Genomic DNA, 22,736 nt, shown 5'->3' with positions numbered 1-22,736 from the left:
TGTGAGTCAATGTCAACCACAGTTGCTATCGTAACTGTAAACCCCATGGCAAGGGGTTGACTTCTCTTTGTTATTAATAGGATATCAAGAGATGCCCCACTGGCTTAGTGTTTACATATTGGCCTGCAAACTGCAAGGTCAGAAGTTTCAACCCACCAATACTTTGAGGGAGAAAGACAGGACTTTCTATTCCTATAACGAGTTATGATCTTAGAAACACTCACGGGTAGTTCTCCCCTGTCTATAGGGTCTCTGTTAATTGGCACTGAGTTAATGGCAGTGATTTTTGAGTATGCAGGAAATGAATATTCTTAAGTCCAAGCTGATGGAAATGAGTGATGGAATATAACAATCAAAGTTTCTTTCTAAAACTGCCGTGCTCTATTAGCTACTCCGTCCTCTGGGAGGCAGAGCGTAGTTTCTACCCTGAGTGTAGGCTGTACATGGTGCTATGGAAATGGAGTTCACATAGTGACTGTAGTGGAACAACCTGGTAAACTCCCTCTCTCAGGTGTTCAAAGTTAACGTCCAGAGCAATGCCTCATATTGATAGTATGCACCCTTCATTTAATGAGACAACCATGGCCCTTTATCATTATGATCACCCTTTAAAAAGTAATAGGCTCAGTATAACTTCCATCAGTATTCTGTAGAACCAGAACCAGTGATTACATGTAACACACAACATGTGTGTGTGTTAATGTATTCCTACTGTCTCAGAGTTGATACTGACTCATTGAAACCATACATGAGTTTTCGAGGCTACAATCTTTCAGGAAGCAGATAGCTTTATCTTATTCCATAGATCATGTATTAGTTCTAACTGCTAATATTTAAGTTTTTGCATATCCCATTATGCTATTATACCAGGAGAGAGAAAGCCTACATTTTTCCATGAATTCTCTGAAGCTCGCAGTGTGTATATATCTCTTTATGTGCTCATACGCATATGTGTATACACATAACGCTGAGGTATGCATGTGTGTGGGGGTGTGTGTTTTTACCCTGCTGGAATTGTTTGGTATGTGTTCAACCGTTAACTGCAAGAGGCAGTTTTAATCTGAAATATTAGAATATTCTGAGTGGTACATATTTCCCTAGGGCTATTGTTCTTAATATAGAATGTTTATTGTTTGACTGAAAAATAACTGAGAGAATTCATATCTAGGCCCCAAAGGTGGCTAAGGCCCACAGTATTGTTGAGTCTGCCAGTCTCTATCAACAAATAACCTGGTCGTTCCATAATTTTGTGTTTTGTTGTTTAAATAATTGCATTGGGGGTTTATACATCTCTTATCACAATCCATACATACATGCATACATTGTGTGTCAAGCACATTTGTACATTTGTTGCCCTCATCATTCTCAAAATATTTGCTTTCTACTTGAGCCCTTGGTATCAGCTCCTCATTTTTCCCCTCCCTCACTGCTCCCTTCCCTCATGAGCCCTTAATAATATATAAATTATAATTATTTTGTCATATTGTACAGTGTCCGACATCTCCATTCACCCAATTTTCTGTTGTCTGTTCACCAGAGGGGGGGGGGTTATATGTAGATCCTTGTAATCGGTTCCCACTTACTACCCCACCTTCCCTCCACCCTCCATGTATTGCCACTCTCATCAATGGTCCTGAAGGAATCATCTCTCCTGGAGTCTCTGTTTCCAGTTAATATCTGTACAAGTGTACATTCTCTGATCTAGCTGGATTTGTAAGGTAGAATTGGGATCATATTGGGGAGGGAGGTCGGAGAAACATTTAAGAACTACAGAAAGCTGTATGTTTCATCCTTGCTACAGTGTACCCTGACTGGCTCATCTCCTCCTTGTGACCTTTCTGTTAGGGGATGTGCAGTTGCCTACAGATGGGCATTGGACCCCCAATCTGCACTCCCCTTCATTCAGAATGATATGATTTTTTGTTCTTTGATGCCTGACATCTGATTCCTTCAACACCTCATGATCACAAAGACTGGTGTGCTTCTTCCATGTGGGTTTTATTTCTTCTGAGTTAGATGGCCAATTGTTTCCCTTTAAGTCTTTAATCCCAGATTCTATAGATGGGCACCATCAGCTTTCTTCACATTTGCTTGTGCACACATTTGTCTTCAGTGATTCTGTTGGGAAGGTGAGCATCATGCAATGCCAGTTTAATAGAACCAAGTGTTCTTGCATTGAGGGAGTATTTGTGTGGAGGCCCAATGTCTATCTGCTACCTTAATACTAAACCTATAAAGATATACACTTAGATCTATTTACCCACCATTATATGTAAATATATTTACATATGTACATGCCTAAGTTTGGACCTCTATAAATACCCTTTAACTCCTAGTTATTTCCTTTTATTTTCTTCTTGTCCCACGATCATGCTCAGCCTTCATTTGGGTTTCACTAATTCCTCTTGGTTATATCGCCCTTGATCAATCCCTACCAGGCCTCTTACACCCCCCTCACAACTGATTTGGATAACTAGTTGTTCCCTTGTCCCTGGGTTGGTTAACACCACATCTTTCCCCCAACTTCCCCCTCGCCATGTCTCCTTGGACCCATTGGTCCTGTTGTTTTCTGCTCCAGATTGTTAATCCAACCTATTTTATCTAGATATTCCTGCAGAGATAATAATATACACCTCAAAAGAAGACAGAGCAAGACAAAAATGACAACCATAAACTATGACGGAAAAATCCCAGAAAAGCCTGTAAATAGCTAAAGGTCTGTTTGTTGACCTTTAGGAGTGTCTCACGATTGAGTGTGATGTGAGCCACATGGCCTCAAAGTCTATATTTTGTCATACTCCTTCCAGAATACCTTGCTCTGGTCCCCTTGCGTTTCTGCTGCACACCCTTAGTGTTTAGCCTCGGTGTGGTGGGGTCAGACCGGGTGCAATTTCTACACTGTTTCTGCAGTGTTGTCCCCTGGAGGGATATGGGTCAGTGGGGGATGCGCACGACTTCCCTGAACTATTGGCCTAGGTCACGGAACCCTGTTCAGAGCTCCCCTAATAAAGCTATTTCTGGTGGGAAAATGATATTGCCGTTTGTTCAACATTGTTTCCCTAATCTATCCATGACTTCGTTTATAAAAAAACCATAGTAGCCTTTATTATTGATTTATTTAACATTTTATTGGGAATTACTACACATATTACAATCAATAATTCCATTAGATCAAGCATAATTCAAGAATTGCTATCATCACCATTTTCAATAAATTTTCTTTTATTCTTGAAATCCTTGATATCAGGTCCCCTTTATCCCTTTTGACTTCTGCCTCCCCGACTCTACCACCCCACACCCCCGAATACTCAGTATATTATATGATCCTATATTTATTTATTGCTGACAGGTCCATCCAACCACCAGAATTCTCATGTTCATTCCCATAGAGTTCCTTCTAATAAGATTTCTATTCCCCCTAGAACTTGGTGATGGTAACAAAGAACCAAGGGGAATTACTTTGGCTTACTCCATTAGACTGTTGGACTAATAGTTTCAATGTGTCTTTAATTATGTCAATTATATTTCCTTCAGACATGGAGAGACTAAGATTTACCACTTAGACTACCAAATACATATACAGGACAAATAATTGTGTCCCTACAATGGGCACATACTTTTTAAATGATTCTGTTTTGGTTGTTAGGTGCCATTGTGTCAGTTCTGACACACTGCGGCCCTACAAACATCAACACAGAGCACCATCCTCACAAACACATAAGTCTAAGACAGAGCTTTATATCAGGAAGGACTCTTCTATAACTAAGGCATCCTGGCTTAGCTCAACTTCAGTTCATAGGTCCAGTGTGGCTGGAGCTCCCTTTGTACTCGTGTAGCTGCAAGCCTATGGGGAAACAAGGTAAATCTGCATGCAGGAGGATCACATGCTAGGGGATGCAGAGAGCCATGGGTCCCAGGTGGGTGTGAACATGTCAGGGTGCTGACAGTGTAAGGGTGAGGCAGCCACATGAAACTGCCCTTGGAGACAGGCCCAGAAGCCCAGCATGAGAAATGTGAAGGGACCACGAAAGAGGGGAGCAGGCCTCAGTGTCTCCTTGTGAAACAGGCAAAATCTCCCAATAGGCATCATCAGGCTTTGACCTGACTGACAGGTTGGACCCGCACGCCTACACTTTCCTACAAATTCAAGTTGATATAAATTATGACCACCACCGCAGTGACTGTGTAACTCCTTGTTGAGGGACTTAGTGTCTTTCAATGCCCTTCTACTTTAGCAAGCAAGATGTCCTTTTCCAGGGGCTGGATGGACTCTGTTGAAAACATGTTCAAATTACATGAGGCCAAGTCTTTACATCTTTGCTTCTTTGGAAATGTTCAGCAGTACTTTTTGCAAGGCAGTTTTGTTGGTTCATTTGGCAGGCCGTGGTATAGAGAATTCTTCACTAGCACCATAATGAAAATTCATCAATTTATCTTTTGCTTTCCTTAAAGTATTCTAGAATTCTCATTCTATTCAAAGCTGTCCATACTTTGTTATGATCCTCTCAGTTGAATGCCTTGGCACAGTCAACCCAACACAGTAAACATTTTCTGGTATTCTCTCCTTTCAGCCAAGATCCATCTGATGTTTCCCATGTTATCCTTTGACCCATGTGCTCTCCCAAATCCAGCCTGAAGCTCTGGCAGCTTCCTGTCAATGTTTTGCTGCAATGTACTGCTGCAATAAACTTCAGCAAATTTTTGCATGAATGTGATATCACTTATATTGTTTTATACTTTGAGCTTTCTTTGGGGTCACCTTTCTTTGGAATGTGCACAAATACAGATTTCTTGATTTTCATCTTTCCACATATAAAATGGGCCCTCTGAGAGAAGCACAGGGGGATTTTGTTAGTAGCAAGAGTCAGGAGCAGAGCGTGTGCTGTGAACCCCGAGATCCTGCCCAATGAAGGCCCTTGAGCTAGGGAAAAGAGTGTTGCCACCGAAGGTGTGATCAATGAGCAGCAATAGCAGAACCCGGAAGCAGAGCTGGAAGACAGAGGAGTGGATGCCCTAGCCAGCAGAGAAGTGAAGCTGTGTGCTTCCTGGAGTGAGACTGGCTAGTGGAGGAGGCTGCCTGGGCAATTAATTGGGGAAGCTGGGCTTGCTGAAAGAGAGCTTAAGCTGAATGCATTTTGGTGGAGACTAACTAGAATTGGGTGCCTCTGTCACTTTATTCAAGGAGCTGGGGTCACTGACTCATGGAGTGAGTGACTTCAGGTTGAGGTTACAGCAGGACAGTATGCCTTCCAGCACTTCTTATGAGCCCCAAAAGATCTTTATAATATGTCTTGGCTGAACAGCTCTATCTTAAGCATTTCCTTCTGGATTACAGCTTTTTAACTGTCATAATAAACTCCCAAATCATGAGTACTGTGTGTAAATTTTGTGTGGCTATTGCAATTAATCATAGACACTAAAACAATAGACTGCTGTGGGAGAAAGAACTAGAAAAGCAGACAGTCTTGTTTGAGACACAACTGCCCTTATTTGCACACCAGTCTTAGTAATTACTATGTCAAAATATGAATCCTAAATTATGTTATGCATACAAAATTATGTTACACATTTAAAGCAATAAATATTTACTTAAGATATTCTTATGATAGTTTTTAAATTTTTCTCATATTGATCTGAACTGGAAAAGTTATGCTAAAATGGATTTATTAAAGTTTTATATGTGTGAAAAAATATTTATTGCTTGAATTTGTTGAAAATTATGCATATATTGGAATTAGCATATACCTCATATAAATATTAAATAACAGAATAAAAAGAACTGGAAATTCCTACATTTGGGTGATGATTTTCTCCATTTCTTCAATTTTTCTTATGCTTAATAATTAAGTTTCCTCTTGTCAAAAATGTGGGCCAAATGAATTATTTATGTTTTCCTTAGTTTTCACTTGTCAATGATTTGCTATGCCCGTATTTCAGCAATGCTAAGCCCTTGTCACAAATCATTATCTGTGGGTCAGTGATTTTATCTGTCTATTTCAAAACATCTCGGTTAATCTTAAGCGTGATAAACACTGGACTCTAAATTCTTGTCTGGTTTCTTCTATCCAAGCTGTGACTGACCTAACGTTAATCCGCAGTGTTTTCCTCCCGTTCTCCAATACGTTAGTTGGATACAGGATCAGAAAGGCTTCCAGAATTATTGCGTGTCTGACGATAAATCTTCGAGGCCTCCAGAGAAACAGTGCCTCCCCTAGGCAGGCTGATGCACAGACACAGGAAAGTTAGGTCCAGGCAATGCTCACAGGTATCAGCGCCATTATGGTGGACGAGCCAGGCAGTGCCGTTTGGCAAGGACATGGTTAGAAAAGCTTCTGGGAATAGGATTACTTCCAGCGACCAAAGAGCTGTTCATTCTCATGCCGCCTCCTCAGTTTATATTCTGCTCCTCTCGTGTGATTGCCTCTGACACAGGCAGGGATGACGTTCAGGACTTATTCTACGTGTAAGTATTTTACTGTTGTTGGGTTTTCTTTCTTTCTTTTCTTTTTTTTTTTTGAGCTTCAAACTCCTAGTGTTTAATTGTTAAGATGTTAAATCTGTATTGAAAAAATCTGAGCTTGGCATTTCGGTGGAATTAAGATCCACTTTTCTTTGCCTAAAGAGTACTAATGTCAGAGCAGCTAAAGCACTGAGCTGGAAATCACAAGGTTGGCAGCTCAAAACCACCAGCTGGTGGCTGGGAAAGCACGGTGTGTGTCTCTTTCTGAAAAGAGAACAGCCTGGGAAACTCCACTGGGAAGTTCTGCTCTGTCCTTTCTGGTGACTGGGAGTTGAAATCCACTTAACAGCAAGAATGACGGGTGTCTGTGCATGCCTGATGCTTTAGCAGATGTATAACGTCCATGAGCCCGCAAACCTGGAGGACATTCTAAGGGTTTTGGGATGTTATACTTTTTTAATTATTATTATAAAATAGCCTAGTTGATTTTGAATGATTTGTTTATAATTCTTTGCCTTTTTTTCAGAATTAGATGCTGCAGAAGAGTTAGCACAGTGAGTATATGAAGAAACACTTCATCCTGAGACTTAAGGCTTCCTAAATGGGTCTTTATGATCAGTGAATGTTGCTTGATTTGGGGACAACCCATCAACTGCATGTACATGGAGGATTTGCTATTTGTCTATGTTTTATCTATTTCTTGCTTAAAAATGTCCATTTTCTTGCATTCTATGAATATATATATATATATATATACACAAACATATATGGTTTAAAAATAACAGGACACACTTTAGCCTAAGTGTACACAAACAGAATTCCTGCTGAGAATAGTTGCTAAAGTTAAATAAATCTTCAGTTGTAAGCTAACTGGCCTGAGCATTAGTCTAGTACTAAGTCTTCTATCATATTTACTATGGAATAATCTTAATTATGCTTGAGTAGCTGTAATATTGATCTCCCCAAATTTCAATGGTCATTTCACCCCAAAATAGACTAGTAACATTCATATAAATTTTAGTACATGGTTAGCATGACATATTCTCCACTTGTATGAAAAAACTTGAATTTGTTTAGAAAACTGGACTTGAACTATAACAACATAAGTTCTCATTATACTGGGAACATTAGGAAAAAGATACACATAATCTGTTCTATTCTACCACAGAAATGATCACTTGATTACATTTTTCTTTCAAGGAAATGAAAAATTACACAGCACTCATGTTAGTGTTTATAGCGAAGGGATACTCTAAAATAGTCATTATGCCACTAGACACAGATTTCCAAATACTTTTTAATTAATGGGCTGACAATTTCAGTGGTAGTAAACATGCAATTGTATGTACCTGTGATTGAAACTGCACAGCCATCAAGTTGATTATTAGTTATTGGGCTCCTAAGCATACACATCTTTACAGGAGGAGACAGCCTCTTCTAATTCCGCCCACGATTCAGAACTGATCATTTTACTTATAGCTTTCAATGCTTCTACCTGCCTCTGTGTGAACATGTCTTTTTTCTCTTACAAAGTAGATGCACAGTATTTCTTTCCTTTCATCAATTTTCATTTCATTCTTCCCCTAAGGGTTTATTTCCCTTCATAAAACAAGAAAAATATTTAATTTTGTGCAAATAGTTATTTTTTATGTGACTGTATCCATAGTTCCACCTACCTTTGATACCAGTAGTGATCATTAAACATGCCTCATAGAGGAATATTTTAAGAGCTAGTTTACCTTAAATTCTATGTGGAAAACAGGAAAGTACCTTGACCTACTGAATTTTCACTTTGGTGAAACTAAGAAAATTATTTCACAATGACTTAAAATCAGAAATATGACCAAGTCTATTTGGGTGAACATAGAACATTTTAGCATGCATATTACATGACAATCATGTCCCATGCTCATTCATACTCTGCTCTTAATCATGGATGCAGCACCATGCAAAGTGAGAAATGGGATAGCAGGTTTCTAGTTCAGGAACCTGAATGGGGGAGTGGGTTATGCCCTGGGCTGCTCATCTTAAGTTCAGCAGTTCTAAACCACCAACTTCTTCTACTCCTGTAAAGATGTCCAGTTTGGAAACCCACCAGGCCAATTCTACTTTGTACTATTGGGTTGCTATGAGTGCTACACAATGAAAATAAGTTTGATTTGGAGTTTAATGATCCACAGAATCTTATTTTCTAATCCTAAGAAATTACTTAGAGCCTCTTGATTGTATTGCTTTTCTTGAAAAAGAAAACCAAAACAAAAAAAAGGGTTTAACTTAATTTGGTAATGCCTACTTTGAAATGATTAATTTTCCTACTTGTATAATAATAATCTGTCATTGCTTCTGATATATATATATTTGAAAATTAAATATACAATTTAATAAATAAAAATAATTTTATTCTGTTAATATATATATATAATATGTGGAATATGTGCCAATTAAACATTTTAAAAAATTATGATCCAATATGTTAACTACTACCTAATTTTAGAGTAAATACTAAAAATAGAAAAAGCAGTGAAAAACAAACAAAAAATATATATGTATATGATCATACAGAAGCCTAAAACTGAATTTAACATAGCAGAAAACTGAGACTTTCTGCTCTATGAAAGGAATTTTGAATATGAATTAAAAGTATAATTGGTTTTCCTACAATATTGTTCTTTTTATTAGAAATGTACAAGTTGCTAGCTTTTTGCCATAAAAACTTTAAAATACATAGGGAAAGAGATTAAGGATATATTTTTCACAGAATGTGTCGCATTCTAAATAACCTTTGTACAAAAACTCAACATTGTAACATCTGTAAAGTCAATTGACTATTAAATCATTTCCTAAAATACAAGGGATTCCATGATTTTTATAGTTCCATTGGGTACGTTATACTTTCTCATAACTAAGTAAAATGGCCACTAGAAATGCATTGTTTCCATTCTGCGTTCTACTTTCCCCAGTGTAAATCACTTTAGATATATCAAAAACTATATGAAATTCATGAAATTTTCATGTATTATTTATGGAACAAAAAGCATAGCACTCAATGAAACTTGTCTTCGGTCTTTTGGTAACACCTTGTGTTGGCATTTCATGCATAGGATGTACACCATAACATTAGATTGTAGCAGAACCACTAAAATAGGCAAAATTCAATAATACTTGAGTAATTCAACTGTTTTATCATTCCTTTGACTTCCCGAACTGAATGGCAGTATACTGAAAGTATTTTTTAATCGGTGAACTATACATAGTAGAAATAAATTAATTTCTATTTGTCTTTCTGGATTCCTATCATGAATTGAAATTCTTTGTCCATGGATACTTTTATGTGTAACCAAACAATCATCGGTCATAATTTTTCACATGACAAGCAAGACTACACATTAATCATCTTAAAGTTCATGTGTAAATGTGTAAAACTTTCATATTAATCATACTTAAGTTGAAGAGTTTCAGTATATTTCTTGAGCAAATATTCCAAGGTAATTCAGGAGAATATTCCAGCTCAGGCTTTAAGAAGCAAAGCAGATCTTAAAGATAATGTACAAAGCATCTAAAAACATGCCAAATATAGTTTTTAGATGTATTAATTCTTTCTTTTAAAAGTATGTAACTTATAGGGTTTTTTATAATTAAATATATTTAAAATATTGAAATTTACTACTAAATTGCATAAAATATTTATTCCTATTGTAATATTTTTCATAATGTATTTAAAATTAAGATTAAGTTGACAAACAGCTTAATTGTACATATGCACATAGAAATCTATACTAAAATTATTGCATGCTATTTTATATCATTGTTACTATACTACTAAATCTTGATTCATGCTCCTGTTTTCTTTATTTTCAGGAACTCAACTTACTTGTTTACAATTTAAACCAAATGAAAACAAATATGGAAAGCCAAAGAAACTTCTCAGAATTTATTCTTTTGGGATTTTCTTATGATTCAAGTACACAAATATTGTTTTGTGTGCTCTTTTTATTCTGTTACATATGCATCTTGGTAGGGAACCTTTTGATACTTCTTTCCATTCGATGCAGTTCCCTTTTCCACCAACCAATGTACTATTTCCTTAGCCACTTGTCTTCTGTGGACATCTGCTATACTTCAAGTGTCACACCCAAATTGATTGGTGACCTACCATTAGAGAAAAAATCCATCTCTTATGGAAATTGCTTGTTGCAGGTCTTTACCATGCACTTCTTTGGCGGCATTGAGGTCTTCATTCTTACTGCCATGGCCTTTGATCGCTATGTTGCCATCTGCAAACCTCTCCACTACATGAACATCATGAACAGAACAAGGTGCCATCTTCTTGTCTTAGCTGCCTGTGCCGGTGGGGCTGCCCATGGCTTGCCACAATTGTTTATGGCAATCTCGTTACCCTTTTGTGGTCCTAATGAAATTGATCATTACTATTGTGACATTTTCCCTTTGTTAAAAGTTGCCTGTACTGATACCTATATCATAGGGGTTCTTGTGGTTGCCAATTCAGGGATTGTGGCCTTAGTAACGTTTGTTGTCCTAGTTGGATCTTATGTGGTTATATTATTCACCTTAAGGAATCACTCAGCAGAGGGCAGGCGCAAAGCCCTGTCTACTTGTGGCTCTCATGTCACGGTGGTGCTCTTATTTTTTGCTCCAGCAATATTTTCCTACCTTAGACCTCCTACCACATTCCCTGAGGATAAAATATTTGCACTGTTTTACACTATTATCGCTCCTATGTTCAATCCTTTAATTTATACTCTGAGAAATACAGAGATGAAAAATGCCATGAGAAAAGTTTGGTGTCAAGGTTATTTTCAAAAGAAGCATGTAAATAATTTAAAGAATTCTAACAGCTAAATTCCTTAATAAATGTCTAATTATAAAATAAAATATTATAAAACATGTCAAAGTTTATCTTTCCATTTCTATCATGAACGGATTAACTAATTCAAATGAAATGAACTTAGAAGAACATTAATGAATTCTAATCTATGTGAAAGTGAGTATGAAACATTTGCTTGGGGGAGGCATTAGGTGGTGTAGCAAGAGTGAATGGTATTAAATGACTTTTGTGCTATTTCCATTAATACGGTGTTATACTGAGAAGACATAACGAAAAATCTCTTTCAAATTAGTTTGTCTACTTTTAACTATTTCACAGACATACAAATTACGTTGCATCCATTTCAATATTTTATTCATGTTCAGCATAATGTAATCAAAATCTCAACAAGCTTTTACTAAGATGTCAACAAGTTGGTTCTTTGATTTACATGAAAAGACAAAGAAACTAGAATAACAAAAATGTAAAACCTTAAAACAAATTTCAGAACCCATATCATCCATTTGAAAGCCGTAATATGAAGTGGCAATTATCAATAATTAATAGAAAACCCAGAAAGAAATGACACCGTCCATCTGTATTCATGACAAGTATATAAATATGATAGAAGAGCTTAGCCCTTTCCCCATAGTGTGTTAGAACAATTAGATATACAAATACAAAAAGTAAACATATCTAGATACATGCCAACCACTTATCAAAAAAGAAAAGCAGTAAACAAACAAACTCATTGCCGTCAGTCAATTCTGATTCATACTGATCTGATAGGACAGAGTAGAATTGCTCCTGTGAGTTTCTGAGACTCAAAGTCTATGGCATAGAAAGCTTCCTCTGAACGTAAACTATAACCCTAAGGGACTAATACAAGCGTTTTCTAAAGATATCAGTAAAATAATCTGTCTATTTTTTCTATCTAACATCTATGATTTATTTATCTAGAAGTATATCTTTATATCTATCTATCTATCTATCTATCTATCTATAAATACTTTATGTGTAGGGAAAAGAGATGCCATTGAGTAGATGAAATTTTTGAATAAATGACTATAGCTAGAAAACATCAATCTGTTAGAAAATAGCAGGCAAAGGAGTGGAATGTTATGGGGAAAAATATAATTTAAGAAGGAGACACCTACCTCAAGATTTGGGGAAGCATTTGACAGGAAAATAGGGAAATTTTGAAAAATTAAAAGTTCAATTGGATTGTAGGTAATAGACTGATTATGTGTAGATCTTCCTTTAGCCTTTGGCAACTAGTCCTTTGATGGCAGGGCATTTATAGTCTGTGTTCATTTCCAGTGCCTTGGACTTTGGTCTTAAATTAATGTCTTAGTTTCCTAGGGCTGCCATAAGTAAATCTTACAAATATTGTGACTTTGAAGAACACATTATGTATTGTCTCACAGTTCTGGAGACTAGTTATGTGAATTCAGGGCATCAGAAGGACCATGTTATCTACGTCTGCTCCAGAAGAACCTTCACATCCTTCCCAGCTTCCCTTGTTCCTTGCCTTTAAAAAAATTCCTTTTGGGGGGACTTGTGCAATTCTTATAACAATTCATCCATCCATCCATTGTGTCAAGCACATATGTACATTTGTTGCCATCATCATTCTCAAAACATTTACCTTCTACTTGAGCCCTTAATATTGGCTGCTCGTTTCCCCCCTCTGTCCTCACTCCCCCCTCCCTCCTTCCTCATGAACCTTTCATAATTCATAAATTATTGTTATTTTGTCATATCTTATACTCCCTGTTGTATCTCCCCACCCTCTTCTCTGGTGTCCAACCCCCAGGGAGGAGGCTATATGTAGATTCTTGTAATCAGTTGCCACTTTCCACGCCACATTCCCACCATGCTCCAGGCATCGCCACTCTCACCAATGGCCCTGAAGGAGTCATCTCTCCTGGATTCCCTGTGTTTGCAGTTGCTATATGTATCAATATACATCCCCTCATTTAGCCAGTTTTGTAAGGTAGAGTTAGGATCATGATAGTGAGGGAGAGGAAACATTTAAGAACTAGAGGAAAGTTATATGTTCCATCATTGCTACTATTCACACTGACTGCTCATCTCCTCCCTACAACCCTTCAGTAAGGGGGTGTCTGGTTTGCTGCCAATGGGCTTTGATATCGGATCCCTTCGACAGCTCGTGGTCACACAGGTTGATGTAGTTCTTCCATGTGGGCATTGTTTATTCTGAGCTAGATGGCTGCTTGCTTATCTCCAAGCCTTATTTTTTGATAGCTAGGCACCATCAGCTTTCTTGACCACATTTGCTTATGCACATATTTGTCTTCAGTGATTGTATTAAGAGGTGGGCACCAACTGATATGATTTTTAGTTCTTTGTTGTCTGATAACAAGTCCCTTAAACACCTCATGATCAGACAGGCTGGTGTGCTTCTTCCATTGGGCTTTGATCCTCTCAACTTTCTGTGTCTCCTGCTTCAGTTTGACTTTTCTATCTGTCCTTTGTTTGGTAAAATGACACTCAGAAGGGATGAAGACTGGTCTAATATAATTTATTTAACTTACAACATCTTTTTTAAAAATGTCCGTTGTGCAGTTAAAACTTTCCCAATTAATTCCACCTGGTTTTCAACATTTTCTGTAATTTTGAATTGTTTTGTTTTTGTTTCTTTATATTAGGGTATATCTCTGAGGTTTTATATCATTGCATATCACTCTCATGAAGTTGTGTTACATATTTTTATATGTTTTGTTATATGAAACCCATGATTTATGAAACTATAGGGACATCAAATAGAATACGGGTTTGGGGGTGTGAGTACAGTGGTGGAGGGAGGGTAAAGGGAGACGATGTCAAGGAGTCCAGGAATAAAAAGAAGGTTGGAAACTGATTGTGGGAGCAATTGTACAATTCTGTTTGCCACGATTGGGCTATAGAATGATATACACTCACTCCCACTTAATAATAAATTTTATAATTTTAGTAAAAATAATAAAGTTTATCTTGTTAATTGGGTGAAGGTTAACAACAGATCATTCATTTTGTATTCACCAATTTATATACATTTTGTTTCATCTTATTCATCAAATTCTCCTCAATGTCACTCACATCCTTTGCCCCACTTAATCCCGTGCTTCCTGTTCATAATTCTCCTTCTTTCCTAACTTTTCTGAACCTTGTCTTAGGTACATACTGCCCCTTTGACCTCTCATGCTTGGTGATGCTAAGGTTTGCTTTTCTCATTAGTGTTATTGTTCCCGTTATAGACCTGCTTTCAGTTTGGCCCCTACACGCCTTACCTAGGGAGAACGATGAGGCTCTATGCTCCTGTAAAGGTTACAGATTCTGAACCCCTATTTATGATTGCTTTGAGTTGGAATATACTAAATGACAATGGAATTGCTTGACCTAAAATTGAGCCACAGGAATGTTGTAAAACTAAATGAACAGAAGTTGCTCCGTCATCCTACTGAGCTTTTTGTACCCATCACCCCAAAGACAGGAAAGTTCTGAATTTTGTATTTTTTGAGAAAATGTAAATGTATAGAGTATACAATACACATACTCCTGTCCTAAACCTAATAAACTACTTAAGAATGGTGAAAGCTTATTCCTTGACATTAGGATCAGACTTTAGTCTATTCCTCAGTTGTAGAGAAGGGAAAAGATGCTCAAATTTTTCTCAGATTTATCTGAACTGGAAAAGTTATACTAAAATTGATTTATTTACATTTTATATGTGTGAGAAAATATTTAACACTTAAGTTTGTTGAAACGCATCCATTTATTGAAACGAGCCTATACCTCATGCAACTATTCAATGACAGAGGAAAGAGAACGGCCATTTCTGACATATGGGAGCGACGAATTTCTCCATTTCTTCAATTTTTCTTATAGTTAATAATTAATAGTTTCCTCTTGTAAAAATGTGGGGAAAATGAATTACTCTTGAGTTCTTTAGGTTTTTTTTCAATGGTGCCCCATGCCCCTATTTCAGCGATGGTAGGCCTTGGCCACAAATCAGGATCTGTGGGTCAGTCGTTTTAATGGTCTATTCCTGAACACCTAAATTAATAATGAGAGAGTAAGTACTGGACTCTAAATTCTTGTTTGTTTTTTTCTCCTCCCTTTCTCAAATACATTTGTTGAATACAGAATATACAGAATCAGCAAGATGTCCAGAACTGTTATCTGTCTCAATATACGATTTAGAGAGCTCAAGAGAAACAGTACTCCCCCAGCCAGGCTAATGCAAAGGTAGAAATAAAGTAAGGACTAGAAAATGCCCAGAGGTATCATCACCAATATGGTGGACGAGCCAGGCAGTGCCGTTTGGCAAGGACATGTTCAGAAAAGCTTCTGGGAATAGGATTACTTCCAGCGACCAAAGAGCTGTTCATTCTCATGCCGCCTCCTCAGTTTATATTCTGCTCCTCTCGTGCGATTGCCTCTGACACAGGCAGGGATGACTTCTAGGACTGTACTTTGTGCTAATTCTTTTATTGTTGTTTCTTTGGAGCTTCAAACTCATTGTGTTTAATTTTTAAGATTTTAAATCTGTATTGAATAAATCCCAGCTTGGCATTTCTGTGGAATGAAGATCTACTTTTCTTCGCATAAAGAGTACTAGTGTCACAGCAGCTAAAGCACTCAGCTGGAAACTACAAGGTTGGTAGGTCGCATCCACCAGCTGGTGGCTGGGAAAGCACGGTGTGTGTCTCCTTCTGAAAAGAGAACAGCCTGGGAAACTCCACTGGGCAGTTCTGCTCCGTCCTTTTTTGGTGACTAGGAGTTGAAATCCACTCAATGGCAAGAATGATGGGTGTCTGTGCATGCCTGATGCTTTAGCAGATGCGTAAAGTCCACGACCCTCACAAACCTGCAGGAAGTTCTAAGGGGTTTGAGATGTTATAGATTTTTATTATTATAAAAGTAGCCTAGTTGATTTGGAATGATTTGTTTATAATTATTTTCCTTTTTTTTCAGGATTAGCTGCTGCAGAAGAGGTAGCGCAGTGAGTATCTGAAGAGGCACTTCGTCTTGAGGTTTAATGCTTCCCAAATGGGTATTTAATGATCAGTGAATGTTCCTTGGTTTGGACAGCCCATCAACTGCTTGTACATGGAGGATTTGCTATTTGTCTATGTTTTATTTATTTCTTGCTTAAAGATGTCCATTTTCTTGCCTTCTATGATTATATATATATAGTTTAAAATAGTAGAACACACTTTAGCCTAAGTGTACACAAACAGAATTCCTGCTGAGAACAGTTGCTAAAATTAATTATATCTTCATTTGTAAGCTACCTGTCCTGAGAATCAGTCTAGTAGTAATAAGTGTTCTATCATAATTCTAATGGAAGAATCTTCTTTATGCTTGAGTAGCTATAATAATGATGTCCCCAAATTTCAGTAGCCATTTCACCCCAAAATAGACTACCGTCATCTGTATAAATTTTAGTACGTGTTTAGCATGACACATTCTCAATCTTGTATGAAAAAACTTGAATTTGTGGAGGAAACTGTAATTGAACTATAACAACATCTGTTCTCATTAAACTGGGAACATACGGAAAAGGATACACATCATTTGCTCTATTCTATCACAGAAACGATCACTTGACTATATGTTTCTTGCAAGAAAATTATAAAAAAAAACTCTACAAACTCATGTTAATATTTATAGTGAAAAGATACTTTAAAATAGTCATCCTGCCATTACACACAGATTTCGAAAATCTTTTAATTAATGGACTACCAATTTGAATGGCAGTAAACATGAAATTGTGTGTACCTATGATTGAAAGCCCAAACCCTCAAGTTGATTCTTAGTCATGGGGTTTCTGAGCATGTGCATGCTTACAGGAGGAGACAGCCTCTTCTATCTCAAACCAGGATTCAGATCTGGTCAATTTATTTACAACTCTCAATGGTCCTACCTGTTTCTGTCTACACATGTCTTTCTTTTGTTACAAATTAGCTACACAATACTTCTTTCCAATAATCAATTTTCATTTCATTCTTCTCCTAAGATTTCTTTTCTTTCATACAATAAGAACAAATATTCCTTATTTTTATGGAAACAGTTATTTCTCATCTGACTTTATTAATACTTCCACCTGTCTTTGATAACAGTAGTGATCAATAAACATGCCTCATAGGGAACAATAGTTTAAGAGCCATTTTACATAAAATATGATGTAGAAAATGGGAATGTATCTTGACCTACCGAATTTTCATTTTGGTGATTATTTCACAATGACTTAAAATCAGAAATATGATCAAGTCTATTTGGGTGAACATAGAACACATTAGCATTCATATTACATGACACTCATGTCCCTCACTCCTTCATACTCTGCTCTTAATCATGGATGCAGCACCATGCAAGTGAGAAATGGGATAGCAGGCTTCTAGTTCAGGAAGCTGAGTGGGGGAGTGGGTTATGCCCTGGGCTGCTCATCTTAATTTCAGCAGTTCAAAACCACCAACTGCTCCTACTCCTTTAAAGATGTACAGTCTTGGAAACCCACCAGGTCAATTCTACTCTGTACGATAGGGTTGCTATGAGTCCTACACAATGGAAATGAGTTTGATTTGGAGTTTGACGATCCACAGAATCATATTTTCTAATCCTAAGAAATCACTTAAGAGTCTTTTGATCACCTTGCTTTTCTTGAAAACAAAAAGACAGGGTTTGAGTAAATTTTGTAATGTCTGCTTTTAAATGATTAATCACCCTACTTGTATAATAATTATCTTTAAAATAATTGCTTCTGATAAATATATATGTTTGAAAATTAAACATATCATCTTATAAATTTTAAAAATCAACATTAATTTTCAAAATAAAAATAGGTTACTTATTGCCAAAACATTAAATTTGTTTAATTATTTTCTTTTTAAACATTTTATTGGTGGCTCATGCATGTTTAATTACTTTTAAGAGATGAACATTTTCAGCCTGAGAAATAATGTATAATTTATATAGATAGATAGATAGATATGTAGCTATATATACATTATGTGGATTATGGGCCAATAAAATTATGATCCAAAATGTGAACTCCCACCTAATTTTAGAGGAAAAAGAAAAAATTGAAAAAGCAATGAAAAACAAAAACTGTGTGTGTGTATATATATATACATATATATATAGATACAGAAGTGTTAAACTGAATTCATAATAGAAAACTGAGACTTTCTCCTGTATGAAAGGAACTTTTGAATATCAATTAAAAATACAATTGGTTTTCCTACACTATTGCTCTTTTTATTAGCAATGTACCGATTGTTAGCTGTTTGCCATAAACACTTTAAAAACTATAGGCAAACATATCAGAATATATTTTTCACAGGATCTGATGCATTCTAAATAACCGTTCTACAAAAACTCAATCTTGTAACATCTGGAGGGTCAATTTTCTATTAAATCAGTTCCTAAAATACAAGGGATGCCATAAGTTTTGTAGTTCCAATGGCTACGTTATAATTTCTCATGACTGAATAAAATAGCCATTAGAAATGCATTGCTTCCATTCTGCATTCTATTTTCCCCAGTGTAAATCTCTTTAGATCAGTGGTTCTCAACCTGTGGGTTGCAACCCCTTTGGGGGGCAAACAACCCTTTCACAGGGGTCGCCAGAATCATAACAGTTGCAAAATTACAATTATGAAGTAGCAATGAAAATAATTTTATGGTTGGGGGGTCACCACCATATGAGGAACTGTATTAAAGGGTCACAGATTAGGAAGGTTGAGAACTACCGCTTTAGATTGATTAAAAGCTATATGAGATTCATGATATTTTCATGTATTATTTATGTAACAAAAAGCATAAAAGACAATAAAGTTTGTCTTCGTTCTATTTGGATCACCTTGTGTTGGCATTTCTTGCCTAGGGTGTACACAATATCATTAGATTGTAGCAGAACCACTAAAATATGCAAGATTGAAGCATACTTGAATAATTCAATTCCTTTATTTTCCTTTGGCTTCTGGACTGAATGGAAGTATGTGGAAAGTATTTTTAAATCTGTGAACTATTAATAGTAGAAATAAATTAATTTGCTATTTATCTTTATGGATTCCAATCATGAATTAAAATTCTTTGTCCATGGATACTTTTATGTGTAGTGAAATACACATTGGTCATATTTGCTCAAATGACAAGCAAGACTACACATTAAACATCTTATGTTCATATGTAAATGTGTAAAGACTACATATTAAACATACTTAAGGTAAAGAGTTTCAGGATATTTCTTGAGCAAATATTCCCAGATATTTCAGGAGAGGTGGTCCAGCTCAAGCTTTAAGAAGGAAAGGAGATCTTAAATGAATTAATTATTTCTTATAAAAATCATGTAACTTATAGGTGTTTTTCATAAATACATTTAAAATATTATTAAAGCTTACTACAAAATTGCATAAAACAGTTATTCCAACTATAATATTTATCATAATATATTTTTAAAATAAGATTAAGTTGATAAATAGCTTCATTTTAAAGATATACACAATAATGGATACTACTATCATTGCACGCTGTTCTTGTATATTTTATATAATTATTACTAAACTGCTAAATCTTGATTCATGCTCATGTTTGCCTTATTTTCAGATACTCAACTTGTTTATAATTTAAACCAAATGGAAACAAACATAGTACACCAAGGAAACATCTCAGAATTCATTCTTTTGGGATTTTCTTATGATTCAAATATACAGCTGTCTTTTTGTGTGCTATTTTTATTCTGTTATTTATCCATCCTTGTAGGAAACTTTTTGATACTTCTTTCCATTCGATGCAGTTCCCTTTTCCACCAACCAATGTACTATTTCCTTAGCCATTTGTCTTCCATGGACATCTGCTATACTTCAAGTGTCACACCCAAATTGATTGGTGACCTACTGGTAGAGAAAAAATCCATCTCTTATGGAAATTGCATGTTACAGGTCTTTACCATGCACTTCTTTGGCGGCATTGAGATCTTCATTCTTACCGCCATGGCCTTTGATCGCTATGTTGCCATCTGCAAACCTCTCCACTACATGATCATCATGAACAGAACAAGGTGCCATCTTCTTGTCTTAGCTGCCTGGGCTGGTGGGGCTGCCCATGCCTTTCCACAATTGTTTATGGCAATCTCATTACCCTTTTGTGGTTCTAATGAAGTCGATCATTATTTTTGTGACGTCCTCCCTTTGTTAAAAGTTGCCTGTACTGATACCTATATCATAGGGGTTCTTGTGGTTGCCAATTCAGGGCTGGTGGCCTTAGTAACGTTTGTTGTCCTAGTTGGTTCTTACGTGATTATATTATTCACCTTAAGGAATCACTCAGCAGAGGGCAGGCGCAAAGCCCTGTCTACCTGTGGCTCTCATGTCACGGTGGTGCTCTTATTTTTTGCTCCAGCAATATTTGTCTACCTTAGACCTCCTACCACATTCCCTGAGGATAAAATATTTGCACTGTTTTATACCTTCATTGCTCCTATGTTCAATCCTTTAATCTATACCCTGCGAAATACAGAGATGAAAAATGCCATGAGAAATGTTTGGTGTCAAGATTATTTTCAAAAGAAGCATGTAATTAATTTCAAGATTTCTAACAGCTAAATTCCTTAATAAAATGTCTAATTATAAAATAAAATATTATAAAACATGTCAAAGTTTATCTTTCCATTTACTATCATGAACGGATTAACTAATTCAAATGAAATGAAGTTAGAAGAACATTAATGAATACTAATCTATGTGAAAGTGAGTATGAAACATTTGATTGGGGGAGGCATTAAGGTGGTGTAGCAAGAGTGAATTGCACTAAATGACTTTTGGGCTATTCCCATTTTAACGTGGTGCAGCAAGAGTGAATTGCATTAAATGACTTTTGGTCTCAGTATGGTGTCACACTGAGAAGACATAATGAAAAACTTTTTCGAATTAGTTTGTCTACTTTTAACTATTTCACATACATACAAATTACAAAGCATCCATTTCAATATTTAATCATGTTCAGCATAAGGGAATCAAAATCTCAACAAGCATTTACTAAGATGTCAACAGGACGGTTCTTTGATTTATATTAAAAGACAAAAAAAATGAAATAGCAAAAAAATGTAAAACATTAAAACAAATTTCAGAACCTATATCGTCCAGTTTAAAGCCTCAATATGAAATTGTAATTATCAATAATTAATAGAACACCCAGAAAGAAGTGATACAGTCCATATAGATTTATGACAAAGATGTAAATATGATAGAAGATCTTAGCCTTTTCCCCATAGTGTGTTAGAACAATTGGATATCCAAATTCAAAAAGTAAACATATCTAGATACACGCTTCCCACAAAAGAAGTAAAAAAACAAACACTGCCATCAAGGCAATGCTGAATCATACCCCTGTGAGTTTCTGAGACTCTCAATGCTGTGGCATAGAAAACTTCATCTGAACCTAAACTATAACCTTAAGATACTATTTCAAGGTTTTTCTGAAGAAATCTGTAAATCTCTCTCTCTTTCTCTCTCTCTCTCTCTCTCTCTCTCTCTCTCTCTCTCTCTCTCTCTCTCTCTCTCTCTCTTTCTTGCTCTCTCTTGCTCTCTCTCATCTATCTATATCTATGTATAACTGTATCTGTGTATATCTAGCCATATATATAAACATTTTATGTGTATGGAAAAGAGATTCCATTGAATTGATAAAATTTTACAATAAATGACTATAGATAGAAAACATAAATCTGTTAGAAAACAGCAGGAAACTATGTGGGATGTTATGGGGAAAATTATAAGTTAAGAAGGAGCTGTCTAACTCAAGATTTGGGGAAGCATTAGACAGGAAAAGAGGGAAATTTTGAAAAATTAAAAGTTCAATTGGATTGTAGGTAATAGGAAGATTAGCCTGATTATGTGTAGCTCTTGCTTTATCCTTTGGTAACTGGTCCTTTGAAGGTACGGCATTTATAATCTGTGTTCATTTCCAGTGCCTTGGACTTTGGCCTTAAGATAATGTCTTAGTTTCTTAGGGCTACCATAACTAAATCTTACAAAACTGGTGGCTTTGAAGAACAGAAACCATATTGTGTCTCTGTTCTGAAGACTAGTTATGTGAATTCAGGGCATTACAAGGACCATGCTACCTGCCTCTAATCCAGAAGAACTTTCACATCCTCCCAGCTTCCCTTGTTCCTTGCCTTTTACATACATCACCACTTTCTGTGTGTCCTACTTCAGTTTGCCTTTTCTACCCATGCTTTCTTTGTTAAAATGACACTCAGAAGGGATGAAGACTGGTATAATATAAATTCTTTAACTTAACAGGATCGTTTTTAAAAATGTATGTTGTGCAGTTAAGACTTTCTCAGTTGATTCCCTCTGGTTTTCAACATTTTCTGTATTTTTTGAATAGATTTTTTTGTTTATTTATATTAGGGTGTATCTCAGAGGTTTTATGTCA

General features: G+C 36.2%; 2 protein-coding genes across 2 annotated transcripts; both read left to right on the top strand.

The window, feature by feature from the left end:
* The first annotated feature begins 10,363 nt into the window (after window positions 1–10,363).
* Window positions 10,364–11,320, top strand: LOC142446493 (olfactory receptor 4P4-like). The gene has a single exon (XM_075548241.1). It carries the CDS (start codon window positions 10,364–10,366, stop codon window positions 11,318–11,320), a length of 957 nt encoding a protein of 318 aa, XP_075404356.1.
* Window positions 11,321–19,930: 8,610 nt separating this feature from the next.
* On the top strand, window positions 19,931–20,899 carry LOC142445731 (olfactory receptor 4P4-like). Its single transcript, XM_075547660.1, has one exon. The coding sequence runs from the start codon at window positions 19,931–19,933 to the stop codon at window positions 20,897–20,899; it is 969 nt and encodes a 322-aa protein (XP_075403775.1).
* Window positions 20,900–22,736: the final 1,837 nt, after the last annotated feature.

The sequence above is a fragment of the Tenrec ecaudatus genome, chromosome 4 (genome assembly GCF_050624435.1).
Source record: "Tenrec ecaudatus isolate mTenEca1 chromosome 4, mTenEca1.hap1, whole genome shotgun sequence".
Classification (NCBI taxonomy): Eukaryota; Metazoa; Chordata; class Mammalia; order Afrosoricida; family Tenrecidae; genus Tenrec; species Tenrec ecaudatus.
Note: the sequence above shows the minus strand (reverse complement) of the source record. Positions and strands in the feature narration are given on the sequence as shown.

Bases quoted from the DNA above. Each gene is read 5' to 3' on its own strand.
- LOC142445731 (XM_075547660.1), top strand. From the start codon at position 19,931: ATGGAAACAAACATAGTACACCAAGGAAACATCTCAGAATTCATTCTT.
- LOC142446493 (XM_075548241.1), top strand. From the start codon at position 10,364: ATGGAAAGCCAAAGAAACTTCTCAGAATTTATTCTTTTGGGATTTTCT.